A 13,993-nucleotide genomic window follows, 5' to 3' on the forward strand; every position below is an offset into this window, starting at 1 on the left:
TTGAGATGTTCTTCTCAGAGAGAAAGGACTCTTTTAATACAAACAGCATCACTTAGTAATTCCTAGCTTCTTGCTTGGAGGAATACTGCAGACTGGGATGGTAAGATCCTTACCTAGAGGCATGATGGAGAGATATTTCCCACGGAATTTGCTGGCAATGGTGATTTCCTGCCACAGGGTCCAGCCGTATTTCGAATATACATGATGGGCAGCAGCAGGAGGATGATGGCTCACCTGCAAACAGGAGACACACATACACCTGGTTCAGGTCAGCAAGATGTGTTACCATATTGTAAGCAGGTTGTTAAGGAGTTACACCACCTAAGGGAAACTTAACACGGGGACACCTGATCTGCAGAGTCAGAGAAGCAGGACAGCTACAGCATTGAAAACTATGGGGTAATTTAAACCTATTGTACCCATTGGGAATTTCATGAGGTTGAATGAAATGCTGGATTTCCAACCTAAACCATTTTAATCTTCTTTGGACTCGGTGGTGTGCAGGAACTAAAACTGTGGTCCCACCCTGTCCAGTGAGTTAGTTAAAAGAATCTCTAGTGATTTTAAGGCAAGTGGGATTTTGACAAGCAAGACCTCTGAGGTGACAAATATAGTCATAGAATCATAGCAATGTACAGCACTGAAACAGACTCTTCAATCCAACTTGTCCATGCTGACCAAATATCCTAAATTAATCTAGTCCCATTTGCCAGCATTTGGCCCATATCCTTCTAAACCCTTCCTCATGCACCCATCCAGATGCCTTTTAAATGTTGTAATTGTACCAGCCTTCATTGCCTCCTTGTCAGCTCGTTCCGTACACACACCACCCTCTGTGTGAAAAAGTTGCCCCTTAAGTTCCTTTTAAATCTTTCCTCTCTCACCTTAAACCTATGCCCTTTGGTTTTGGACTCCACTACCCTTGGAAAAAGACCTTGGCTATTCATCCACTCCATGCCCCTCATGACTTTATAAACCTCTATAAGATCATCCCTCAGCCTCCAGTGATCCAGGCAAAATAGTTCCTGTCTACTCAGCCTCTCCCTGCAGCTCAAACCCTCTAACCCAGGCAATATTCTTGGAAAGCTTTCCCGAACTTTCAAGTTTAACATCATCCTTCCTGGACCAGAATTTCATACAGAATTCCAAAAGTGGCCTAACCAATGTCCTGTACAGCCACAACATGACATGCCAACCCTTATACTCAATGCACTGACCAATTAAGGCAAGCATACCAAACACTTTCTTCACTACCCTGTCTACCTGTGACTCCACTTTCAAGGAACAATGAACCTGCAACCCAAAGTCTTTTTGTTCAACAGCACTTCCCAGGACCTTATTATGAAGGATACAAGTCATGTCCTGATTTGCCTTACCAAAATGCAACACATACTATTTATCGAAATTAAGGTCTGTGTCATGCTGGTGAATGAAACTCCTTCCAATTTATACCAAGGCTCACAATCGAGCACTCTCAAAGTCAGGCAGTGAATGGGTTGGGATATGGTCAAGCTCCTTTGGCCCTTCATTTAACTTCAATCTTAGAAGATGCCCTTTTCCTGGAGATCTTACATGGTGCTATGCTTTCACTTGGTGCTTTGTCAGTGGAGTTTACAACCTCACTGAACATGCGTAAATAGGTTGTGAAACATCAACCTGAGACAACTGTGCTCCTAAAACCAGCTGCATTGAATGCAATAGTTCAGGACAGCAGAGAAGCTCAGGAAGAAATAGAGAAGCACTAGCTATGGAAAAAGCTCAATGGATTGGAAATGGAGAGAGTGATGCAGAGAGAGACACAGAGAGAGACCCAAAGGAGTTGGAGATGGAGCAGGAGATTCAGAGGAATTGGAGTTGGAGAGGGAGAGATTCAGAAGAGTCAGAGATGGAGAATTAGAGGTAAGCAATTGGAGTCAAATGACTTGAGATGGAGGAAGAGACACACTGAGGATTGAAGCTGGAAGAACATGGTGAAAAACTAGAGTTGGTGGAATAGATATATATAGCTACTGAAATTTGATGGATAGAAAATAGAAGGAACATAAGAGTTAACAGTAACTCGATGGAGTAGGAGTAAAAAGATAAAACATGCCTATGATACTCACAATCTGGGGAGCCACATTATTTCATAAAACTAGAAACAACTTGCCCCATTTAGTGAGAAAGATATGCTGACATGTGAGGTCAAATTGAGATGACTGGAGATGCCTTTATCTTTTGAAATATGCTAATCTGAAATAACCTAAATGAGAAAATACATTCTAATTTATGCATGAACAGAGTGCTCAAAGATGCACATTCATTAACTGTACTCACTAGTGACAGTAATTATATGCTTTTAATAGGATCTTATTTATAGATATGAAGATTCTGATTGTAACTTTCAGTGTAATGATGCGGTAGATATTTATACATTACTAGTTTCATAATACTCAGAGGCTAGCAGCATAATTAGCACTGCAGATCTATGTAATAACGAGGTCAATAAATGATTAGGATACAGTCCTATTATTTTGATAATTTTGTAATTGGTGGGAAAACTGAAGTGGATTTATCGATTATCCCTTTGTCAGTGTTTGGAAAATCTAACCTCAAGTCTCCTACTGAGTTGAGCAGTGACTTAGTTACTGTCCTCTTACCTTGAGTCTCAGTTCAGTTGCAGCAGAAATTACTGATGAATTTCTCTTCTGTCTACTGGCCATATGGATCTCACATGAAATACATGCAGGACTTTGCCAGCAAGGACTGACCACACAAAATTAGTGCGAGATTTGACACAGCTTCACAATATCACAGAGATTGGGCTACGTGGAGTTATTTGCATTAGTGCTGGTTTTCTAAGGATGAGACCGAATAGAAGAGTTTTTTGAACCTGTTCAAGTTAGAACTGGTTTGGGAGAACTAGTTGTGATATTTTGTGCTTGAAATATAGGAGCTCTTTCAGGTCATGATAGTAAATGCCCTCAACGTGCTTGATAACAAACATTTTCAAATAAAAAGTTACACAAAAAATGTCCAATTACTTCAGCAAAGTCAATCTCTTTCTCTTGGGTATATATCAGGCTGTAGAGTTAATACTGAAAGCACTGCTATTAAAAATCTGCATTTAGAATCACAGGACCGATTTATAACATCTAAACACATCTCTCAGATACATCAGTATAGTGTCCAGACCCGAAACGTCAGCTTTCCTGCTCCTCTGATGCTGCTTGGCCTGCTATGTTCATCCAGCTCTACATTTTGTTATCTCAGATACATTGTTGAGCGACTTCCACTGAAATAGTCAGCAGAAAATGTACCAGACATACCAAGCAATGTGATGACTGGTGGGGTAATCAGTTTTTTGGTGACTTAAACTTTTGCAGGAACGTTGACCAGGACACTAGGTCAACTATCTGACTTCTTCAAATGATGTTGTGGAACTCTGCTTTCCACTCGCCTAACGGAATAAGTAACTAGTGTGTTAGTTTAATGTCTGGGACGATAGTATCATTCTCACATAGTGAAATATTCCTCTAGAGTGCCAAGTCCTGGAATACACATCTCTGAATGGTCAGCAACATGTTAGCAACTGAACCAATATAATAAGCTGACAAAATTCAGGTCAAGAGACAAGTTCATAATTAAAGACCAGGTGAGAAGTAATAGTTTAGTGACACCAGGTTTGGCTTTCTAATTGGCTGTAGATTTCCAAAGCAAGGGAAGACTGAAGAAAGCAGGGAGATTCATAATTGTTATTGTCGGAATTGGTGAGGTAGAGAGAGAGGGTCCAGTTTACCAACACCGGTAAATCATAAATAGGACCATAAGATGTAGTAGCACTTCAGTAGGTTATTCAGTCCATTGAGAGTGATTCATTCAATGAGATTACGGCTGATCTGATCATCCCCAACTCCACTTACCCACCTTATCCTTGTAACCCTCAATTCCCTTACTAATTAGAAAATCTGTCTGTATCAACCTACAACATACTAAATGACTCAGCCTCAACAATCTTCTGTGGAAAAAAAATCCAGAGATTCACTACCCTTACAGGAGAAGAAAAATCCTTACCCGACTTAGGTGTACTACTTGCTTACTCAAAGATTATACTCTCTGATCTCAGACTCTCCCAAAAAGAGAAACAACATGTCAGCATCTGTCAATAAATGTGCAGCTGGAAAAGTGCAGCAGGTCAGACAGCATCTGGGCAGCAGGAAAGTCAAGGTTTCGAGCCTAAAACCTCAGCTTCTGTCAAGATGCTGTCAAGTCTCCTAAGAATCTTATATGTTTCAAGGTTCCTACCACTCTTCTAATTTCCATCTGACTTGTACAATTTTAGCAAGAGCTCCCTCTACTTATTCTCCATTCACTGTGAAATTAGGGGCAGGAATTAAAAATAAGGTCAACAGTCCAGGTGTCTTCCCAATTACCTGCTGAATCTACACACTAGCATTTTGTGATTTATGCACAAGGACTTCTAAAGCTCTGCGCTGTAGCTTTCTGCAATCTCTTCCCATTTCAATAATATTAATCTCTTCTACTTCCAAAGTACATAAATTTATATTTGTTTACATTGTATTCTGTCAAGTGTTTAACTACTCACTTAACCTCCAGACTCCACCAGTCTTCCTTAACACTTGCCTTCCCACCTATTTCTGCTTCATCTACAAACTTTGCAATAGTACATTCACATTTCTCTTCCAGGTTATTAATATGTTACTGTTAATAATTGTGGCCCAGCATTGATCCCTGTGGCACTCCATCAGGTACAGGTTACTGCCCTGAAAACTCCCAATCTTTGCCTTCTACTAGCTAGCCAATTCTCTATCTACGCTATTACACTATCGCTGACGCCTTTGTCTTCTTGAGTTGCCTTAGGTGTGACACTTTATTAAATGCTTTTAGCTATCTAAATTTATGACAAAGAATTATAAAGTATTTGTAAAACATGATTTTCCCTTCAAAAAGCCATGCCGATCTTGATTTTATTATGTATTTCCAAATGCTCTCCTATTAACAGCCTTTGTAATAAACTCTAAGCTTTGCCCAAGACAGATGTTAAGTGAACTTGTCTGCAGTTACCCTTTTTGACTAAGGAAGCTTTTCAATGTATTACACTGACAGTTTTCCAATCTTCTGAGATTCTTCCCAAATCCCAAGATTTTGGAAGATTACTACCAGTGCATTCATTATCTCTGTAGCTACTTCATTCATAATCCTATGATGCAAACTGTTAGGTCTAGGGGACGTCTTGACCATTGGAACCAATATTTTTCCTAATACTTTGTAAGAGTGATAGCTGTTTATGCTTTTTGTCAATCCCCTACTCAAGTCCGCCTACCCCTGCCTTTTTTTTGGTTTGCCATTATTATCCCAGCATTGTTCTCCAAGAAGCCTATTTTCACTTTGGCCTCTCTTCTTTACTATATATGTAAAGAAGCTTTTCCGGTTTGATTTTATAGTACTTGCTGGTTTGCCCTCAGTTTATTTTCTTCCTCTATTTTTACTTGGTCAGTTTTGTTACCTTTTTAAACCTTCCCAATCCTCTGGTTTACCACTAATCCTTGCCATGTTGTATTTATTGCTTTCGGTTTGAAATTATCCTTAACGGCTCAGTTAACCACAGTTGGCTCAACCACTTCCTAGTTTCCTTCTTCCTCACTGGGGCATCTGTATTTGTCAAATCAGGAAATATTTTCACAAATGCCTTCCAAAGTTCCTCAACCCACTCTTCTGCTAAATTCCTTTCTCAGTTCATTCTAACCAACTCAGCACTGTAAGATCAGTCTGAGACTGGTGCTTTTGGGAAAAGGACAAAGTCAAACAGTCAGAACAAATCAGAAAACAAAGTAGATCTAATAAATCAAACAGCATTTATTTCAATGCAAGAAGATAAACAGGTAAGCAGATGAACTCAGGGCATGGTTAGGAACATGGAACTGGGGATATCATAGCAATTACAGTGATGTGGCTCAGGGGCTGACAGGACTGGCACCTTGGGGGTGGCACGATGGCTTAGTGGTTAGCACTAAGACAGGGACACAGCACCAGGGACCCGGGTTCGATTCCACACTGGGGTGACTGGCTGTGTGGAGTTTGCACATTCTCCCTGTGTCTGTGTCGGTTTTCCAGGTGCTCTAGTTTCCTCCCACAGTCTAAAGATGTGCAGGCTAGGTGGATTGGCCATGCTAAATTACCCGCAGTGTTCAGGGATGCATAGATTAGGTGGATTAAAGGGGAAATAGGTCTGGGTGGGATGCTCCGTGGGTCAGTGTGGACTTGTTGGGCTGATGGGCTTGTTTCCACGCTGTAGCGATTCTATTCTATGATTCTTAATATTCCAAAGTATAAAATGCTATAGGAAGGGTAGAAGGGGGTGACAAAACAGAAGGGAGAGTGGTGTTGTTTAAATTAGGGATAACATTAAAAAACCTTGGGAGGATATTCCCGGGGATATGCCCAGGGAAATTTGGGTGGAACTGAGAAACGAGAAAAGGAATGACCGCCGTATTGGAATTATGCGCGGGGAGGGGGCGCGGGGAGGGGGGCGCGGGGAGGGGGGCGCGGGGAGGGGGGCGCGGGGAGGGGGGCGCGGGGAGGGGGGCGCGGGGAGGGGGGCGCGGGGAGGGGGGTGGAGAAGAGAGCCAGGGGGAGGGGAGGGAGAGAGGGAGTTCCCCCAATTGTCAGCAGGAAATTAAGGATCAAATTTGAAGGGAGATCTCAGCTATCTGTAAGAGTAAGAGGGTTGTAGGGGATTTTAACATTCCAAACATAGACTGGAACTGTCATACTGTTGAAGGCTTGGATGGTAGTGTGCCTAAGAAAATTTTCTGATTCATTACGTGGATCTACCTACTACAGAAGATGCAAAACCTGACCAACTTTTGGGAAATAAGGCAGGACAGGTGACAGAGGTGTCAGTGGTGGAGCACTTTGGGGTCAGTGACGATAATTCTATTAGTTTTAAAATAGTGATGAGAAAGGATAAAATGGGCCTAAAAGTCAAAGTTCTAAATTGGAGCAATTTTGACGGTACTAAGCAAAACTTTCAAAAAAGTTGATTGGGGGCGAATGCTCACAGGTAAAAGGGAAGGCTGGAAAATGGGATGCATTCAAAAATGAGAGAACAAGAGTCCAAAGACAGTATATTCCGGTTAGGGTGAAGGGCAAGGCTGGTAAGGGTAGGAAATGCTGGATGACTAGAAAAATTGAGGTTTAAAAAATAAGAAGGGAGCATATGTCAGGTACAGATAGCAGGGATGGAATGAATCCCTAAAAGTGTATAACAGCGGTAGGAGTACACTTCACAGGGAAATCAGGAGGGCAAAAAGGGAACACGAAATAGCTTTAGCAAAAAGGATTGAGGAGAATCCAAAGGGATTCTACAAATACATTAAGGACAAAAAGGGTAATAAGGGAGAAAATAGGGCCACTTAAAGATCAGCAAGGCCACCCATGTGTGAAACCACAGGAGACAGGAGAGACAATAAACAAGTATTTTGCATCAGTGTTTACTTTGAAGAAGGGTGTGGAAGATAGAGAATGTCGAGAAATAAATAGCAATATCTTGACTACTACCCATACGTATTACAGAGGTGGTGGTCCTGGACACCTTAAAACACAAAGGCAGATAAATCCCTAGGACCTGATCAGGTGTACCCTAGAACTCGCTGGGAAGCTAGGATAGTGATTTCTGGGCCCCTTGCTAATATATTTGTATCATCGATAGCCACAGGTGAGGTTGGCTAACGTGGTGCCATCATTTAAGAAAGGTGGTAAGGAAAAGCCAGGGAACTATACACTGGTGAGCCTGACATTGGCGGTGGGCAAGTTTTGGAGGGAATCCTGAAGGACAGGATTTACATGTATTTGGAAAGACAAGAACTGATTGGGGATAGTCAACATGGCTTTGTGTGTGGGAAATCATGTCTCACTAACTTGATTGGAGTTTTCTGAAGTAGTAACAAAGAGGATTGTTGAGGGAAGAGTGGTGGATGTTATCTATAGGCATTTGACAAGTTTCCTCATGGTCGATTGGTTAGGAAGGTTAGATCACATTGAAGAGAAGGAGAACTAGCTATTCAGATGCAGAAATGGCTCAAAAGGTAGAAGACAGAGGGTGATGGTGGAGGATTGCTTTTCAGACTGGAGGGCTATGACCAGCGGTGTGCCACAAGGATTGGTGCTGGGTCCACTGCTTTCTGTCATTTATATAAATGATTTGGATGTGAACTTAGGAGGTATAGTTAATAGGTTTTCAGATGACACCAGATTTAGAGGTGTAGTGAACAGCGACAAAGGTTACACAGAGTACACTGGGACCTTGATCAGTCAGGCCAATGGGCTTAGGGTGGTGGACAGAGTTTAATTTAGATAAACGTGCGGTGCTGCATTTTGGAAAGGCAAATCAGGGCAGGACTTACACACTTAATGGTAAGATCCTGGGGACTGTTGCTGAACAAAGAGACCTTGGACCAGTGAGGTTCACAGTTCCTTGATAGAAGAGTCGCAGGTAGATAGGATAGTGAAGAAGGCATTTGGTATGCTTACCTTTATTGGTCAGTGCATTGAGTGCAAGAGACGGGAGGTTATGTTGTGGCTGTACAGAATATTGGTTTGGCCACAATGGGAATACTGCATGCAATTTTGGTCTCCCTGCTATAGGGAGGATGTTGTGAAACTTGAAAGGGTTCAGAAAAAAATTGACAAGGATGTAGCTAGGATTGGAGGGTTTGAGCTATAGGGAAAGGTTGAATAGGCTGGGGCTATTTTCTCTGGAGTGTCGAAGGCTAAGGGGTGACTTTATAGAGGCCTATAAAGTCATGTGGAACATGGATACGGTAAATAGACAAGGTCTTTTCTCTGGGGAGTGTGGGGGGAGTGGGGGAAGAGTCCAAAACTAGAGAGTATAGGTTTAAGGTGACAGGGCTAAGATTGAAAAGGGACCCAAGGGGCAATATTTTAGCACAGACAGTAATGCGTGTATGGACTGAGATGCCAGAAGAAGTGGTGGAGGCTGGTACAATTACAACAGTTAAAAGGCACCTGGAAGGATTTAGAAGTAAATGGGCTAAATGCTGCCAAAATGGGACTAGATTAGTTTTGGATATCTGGTCAGCATGAACAAGTTGGACCGAAGGGTCTGTTTCCATGCTGTATATCTCTATGATTCTACTTACCCTTAGGTTTAGCCCAGGTGTTTCCAAACCAAAAACTTTCTTACTCTGAAACTGAATGTTAAGTTCTACAATGTTATGGTCACTACTCTCTCAGAAATTTCTTACTCAGAGATCATTTATTAAAAACTTTCCTAATTACACATTAACAGACTCAAAACAGCCTAACCCCAGTTGGATTCAACAAAGCTGTTCCCGCAAACTATGTGAATTCTTCATCATGGCTAACTTGGCTAATTCGATTTTCCAAGTCTACATGAAGATTACAGTTACACATGATTAATGTATTGCATTTTTTTAAAACTTGCCTTCATTATCTTCTATGATAATGGGAACTGCAGATGCTGGAGAATCCGAGATAATAAAATGTGAGGCTGGATGAACACAGCAGGCCCAGCAGCATCTCGGGAGCAGAAAAGCTGACGTTTCGGGCCTAGACCCTTCCTCTGATGAAGGGTCTAGGCCCGAAACGTCAGCTTTTGTGCTCCTGAGATGCTGCTGGGCCTGCTGTGTTCATCCAGCCTCACATTTTATTATCTTTCATTATCTTCTGATTTATTCTAAGTTCTACAGTAAAACTGGTAGGTGACCTTTAAACTAAACTTCACCTTTCTATTTATCACCTCCAAACCATATAGATTCTATTTAAGCTTATCCTAGATGATTTCTTACTATCACAATTATTTCATCCTATACTAAAATACTTCCTTTCTATCAAACATTTTGAAAAGTTGTGTACCCTTGAATATTTAGCTCCCAGCTTGGATCTCCTAGTAGCCAACACTGAGACGTGGTTATGAGATTATATGCATTAACCTCTACTGGTGCCATTAACTAATTCAATTTGTTCCAAACACGGAGCACATTTGAGTTATTAATTTTGCCTTTTTACTATTTTTTAATGTTTATCCTTGACAATTCCTACCCCACAGTGGGTATCATTATCAAAATAATTGCCCTGCAATATTGCCATGTCTTTTTGCGTTGTAAGTGCATGTACCCAGAACTGTCCTCTGCCAATTAGAGTGAAGCCTTCTCCACAGGCCTAGGCATTCTTTTTGACAAGATAAGTGAGGGTTGTCAGAACAGAACAGCTCCTTTCTAACCTAACATTGGGGCTAGTGTTGTGCGAACTGAAACCTGTTCCTCCCACAACAATTTTTCAGCCACACACAAGCTCCATAGCTTTATTTACCCTCAGTCACTTAGCTTGTAGCTCAAATACTATTACCTTAGAGGCCGTGCTTTCTAATTTAGCCCTTACCTGTTCAAAATCTTTCAGCAGAAACTCCTTTCCAGCTGCATCAATATCGTTAACACTAATGAAGACAACTGGATCCTTCCCATCCGACTTTATGTTGCCCTCCAGCCTTTTGCAGATGTCCCTAACTCTGGCATTCAGCAGACAGTGCATCCTTCACGACCCACATTTGAAGCTGCACAAAAGCAGTACGCATATCCCTACTTTTGCTGTCCCTTACCACTACTACATTTCTACTTCCTCCTCCCACATGAATGGCTCTCTGTATCATGGTTCGGTGGTCAGTTTACTCAGTCTCCCTGCAGTCCCCACTCCTCATGCACACATCTTGCAACAATCTTGTAACGGTTGGACAACTGGAAAGACAGAGAGGATCCTTGAGAGCTGCCCCTTAGGAACCCGAAAAGAAATTCAGGAGTAACATTTTACACAGAAAGTGATTGTTTGCTACCACAGAAGTATTTTGGGTGAAAACCATACATTTATTCGATAGGGAATATAAGTAAGTGCATGATGCAGATAGCATTAGAAGGATGTCGTTAAACAATTAGTGATGTAGGCTGGGAAAAGGGTCATACGGAGCATAAACATGGGACATGTCAGGGCTAAGTGTTCTCTTTCTATGCTCTAAATTCATCAATTCTGTCTGAAGCTTTGAAACAATTATATTGAATCTAGTAATGGATCTATTTAGGGGCTAATTTCTTCAAGGAACATTAATTGAGTTGATATTTAATATCTTTCTTTAGTCTGGGCTTTGCCAAAGGCTCTTCTGTGAGATTAAATTTACAACTGAATGGCTAATGAGAACCTGTGATGATGCATCCAAATCGTAGAGTTACAACTTCATTAGGAAATAGGAAGAGGCCGCACCTGATTCAACCGCTGCTACTTCTTCCAGCCTGTCCCTTGTAATCCTCTGAGTCTGGCTACTTGATTATCCACTTGAGAAGAGACTGCAGTTGGTTTGGCCCTACATGATGGAATCTGACCTTAATCTTCATGAAAGCCAATTGGAATGACGGCACAGAAGCAGAGCAGAGTGGAGTGGAGTGGAGTGGAGCTTATGGCTAGGAGCAAAGGCACTTAGTAAATGACTAGAGGAGGCAGTTAAAGCCATACTTTGGTTAGCACTGGTTGTAGAGAGCTGCTTGCTAAAGTCTGGGATCAGGATCAGGAATGATGGTGGCTAAATAGTGGAGGAAGCCGAACAAAAGAAAACCTGTTCAGCTGCCATTCATTTAGTTGTTTCTCCCCTCAAGGTCTACTTCCCCATTGTACATTGCCAGGAGTTTCAATGTAAGAGAGTCAGAGCTAACCCAATGCCTTCACACTGACAACATTTCAGCAAGTTGTCACTGGCTTGATAGTGGTTGGTTTGTGTTTCTGAACCCAAGGCTATTAAATGTTGCTGGTACACAGTCTCTGACTGCAATCAAGTACCGTGCATTTATCCCAGGATCGTAATGATGGATGAGGTGGTGCTTGTTATTTCTTTGTCTAGAAACTTATTTTAACCCAGGCCAAGGATTGAATCTGGCACCTACCTGAACCATATGGTTTAGTACCAAGCCACGTGACACACTGAACCCTTTATATGTCTTTCAAATATCATGGTGCTACATGGTGGCTCTGTGGTTAGCACTGCTTCCTCATAGCACCAGGGACTCTGGTTTAATTCCATCATCAGGTGACTGTCTGTGTGGATTGGATTAGATTCCTTACAGTGTGGAAACAGATCCTTTGGCCCAACCAGTCCATACAGCCCCTTGGAGCATCTCACCCAGACCCATCCCCCTATAACCCACACATCCCTGAACACTACAAGCAATTTAGCATGGCCAATCCACCTAGCCTGCACATCTTTGGACTGTGGGAGGAAACCAGAGCACCCGGAGGATATCCACGCAGACACAGAGAATGTGCAAACTCCACACAGGCAGTTACCCAAGGCTGGAATCAAACCTGGGTCCCTGGTGCTGTGAGGCTGCAGTGCTAAACATTGAGCCACTGTGGAGTTTATGTATTCTCCCTGTGTCTGAATAGGCTTCCTGCAGGTGCTCCATTTTCCTCCTACAGTCCAAAGATGTGCAGCATAGGTGGACTGGCCATGCTAAATTTCCCAGAGCGTCTGGGGATGTGCAGGCTTGGTGTATTGGCCGTGAGAAATACATGGTTACAGGGAGAGGGTGGGGGGGTGGGGGGGGTGCGCGTGGGATGGGGATGGATCTGGGTTTGATGCTCCTTGGAAGCTTGGTGTGGAATCAGTGGGCTGAATGGCCTTCATCCACACTGTAGGGATTCTATACAAACAGTTTTAGAATTATGAAGCCACAGAGTGGAAACTTGTCATCACACTAACACTGATTACTTCAATCATCCGTAACTATGATGCATTGTCTACATAAGGGTCAGCAATTATACCAGTGACCAACAGTCCTCAGGAAACCTCTTACCTGCTCACACAGTGAGCGGAAGCCACTCTCCTCTAGCCGGTCCAGCTCAAATGTTTCCCCAAGCAGAGGATTAAAAGGCTTTGCTGTGCGATGAGTGGTTGTTGAATAGGAAGACACAGAGAATGCAGCCACATAGCACATCTGCTCTGCAGGATTATCGCATCTAGCTGCCTTGTCCAATAATTCGTGATATTCTAAGTCCTCAGTTAGTCTCTGAAGCATTGATAAAGGCTCGTTGAAGTTAACCTGGAATCAATGAGAACATGAGGGCCAAGTTCAGTAGAATTAACAGTTACTTCAACTTTTAAAAAAGGTGTCACTGCTGTGCAGTTATTATTCTCTCTCTCCTATTACTGGAGATATTGACCGTTTTGAAATAAAATATGTTTGCACATTTGTTAAAACAGCAGACAATGGAATTTATAATACAGACATATTAATCACTCACACTACCATTACATCAACTTTGTTACACCCCATCAATTATAGGATCCTACCAACAGCACCTGGCAAATGAAAGATCTTGAATTTTTTCCAAGGGTTCTCCTGTTCACCAGCTGTGATTGCAGTGTGAAACACTGGAGAAATGTCTTGTTTACACAAATTCTGCTAGGGTTCTACCAATTTCCTGACTGCATTATGGTAGATCACAATGTCAGTACACAGGTTCTTGGGTGAGACTCCACATCTATCAAGGATATCGATTCCTGTAGCATAAGGTTTCACTTTTGTGCTGTTCCTGAAGAAGGTCCTCGTGTCCTGGAAGGGGAAGCTCTACACAAAATGTCCAGCTCCACAGTGACGCTAGTTTACTGTGTCACCTTAGAAGATATGAACCTCAGGTGAATGCTTCTTCCAAAGAATAGCAACGGAGAGTGCAGCAACTCCTCAAGTGCAGAATTAGTCTATATTAAGTACTCAAGTTTTGGAGTCAGACTGAACCCTAAACCTTCCTGCCCACGGGTGATATGGGTACCAAATGAGTCTGGACAATAGCTATTCAGCCACAAAAAGGGCCAAAATGACAGATTCAACTGGCTCAGGAGGTAGCGACACTACCACTGAATGATATTACATGCAACGATATGGGATTAGTATGAACAAAGCATTGCTTACAA

At 42.2% G+C, this 13,993-nt stretch overlaps 1 protein-coding gene across 7 annotated transcripts in view; it reads right to left on the bottom strand.

The window, feature by feature from the left end:
• LOC125463998 (oxysterol-binding protein 2-like) overlaps window positions 1-13,993 on the bottom strand; it is a 315,453-nt gene that overhangs the window by 19,596 nt on the left and 281,864 nt on the right. For all 7 annotated transcript variants that reach the window (XM_048555891.2, XM_048555890.2, XM_048555889.2 and 4 more), the window contains 2 exons: window positions 12,876-13,121; window positions 114-234 (listed from right to left, as the gene is read on the bottom strand). In XM_048555891.2, the coding sequence (XP_048411848.1) occupies window positions 114-234; window positions 12,876-13,121 (367 nt within the window). The remainder of the gene's footprint in view (window positions 1-113; window positions 235-12,875; window positions 13,122-13,993) is intronic.

This window comes from Stegostoma tigrinum, chromosome 26 (genome assembly GCF_030684315.1).
Source record: "Stegostoma tigrinum isolate sSteTig4 chromosome 26, sSteTig4.hap1, whole genome shotgun sequence".
NCBI classification, from domain to species: Eukaryota; Metazoa; Chordata; class Chondrichthyes; order Orectolobiformes; family Stegostomatidae; genus Stegostoma; species Stegostoma tigrinum.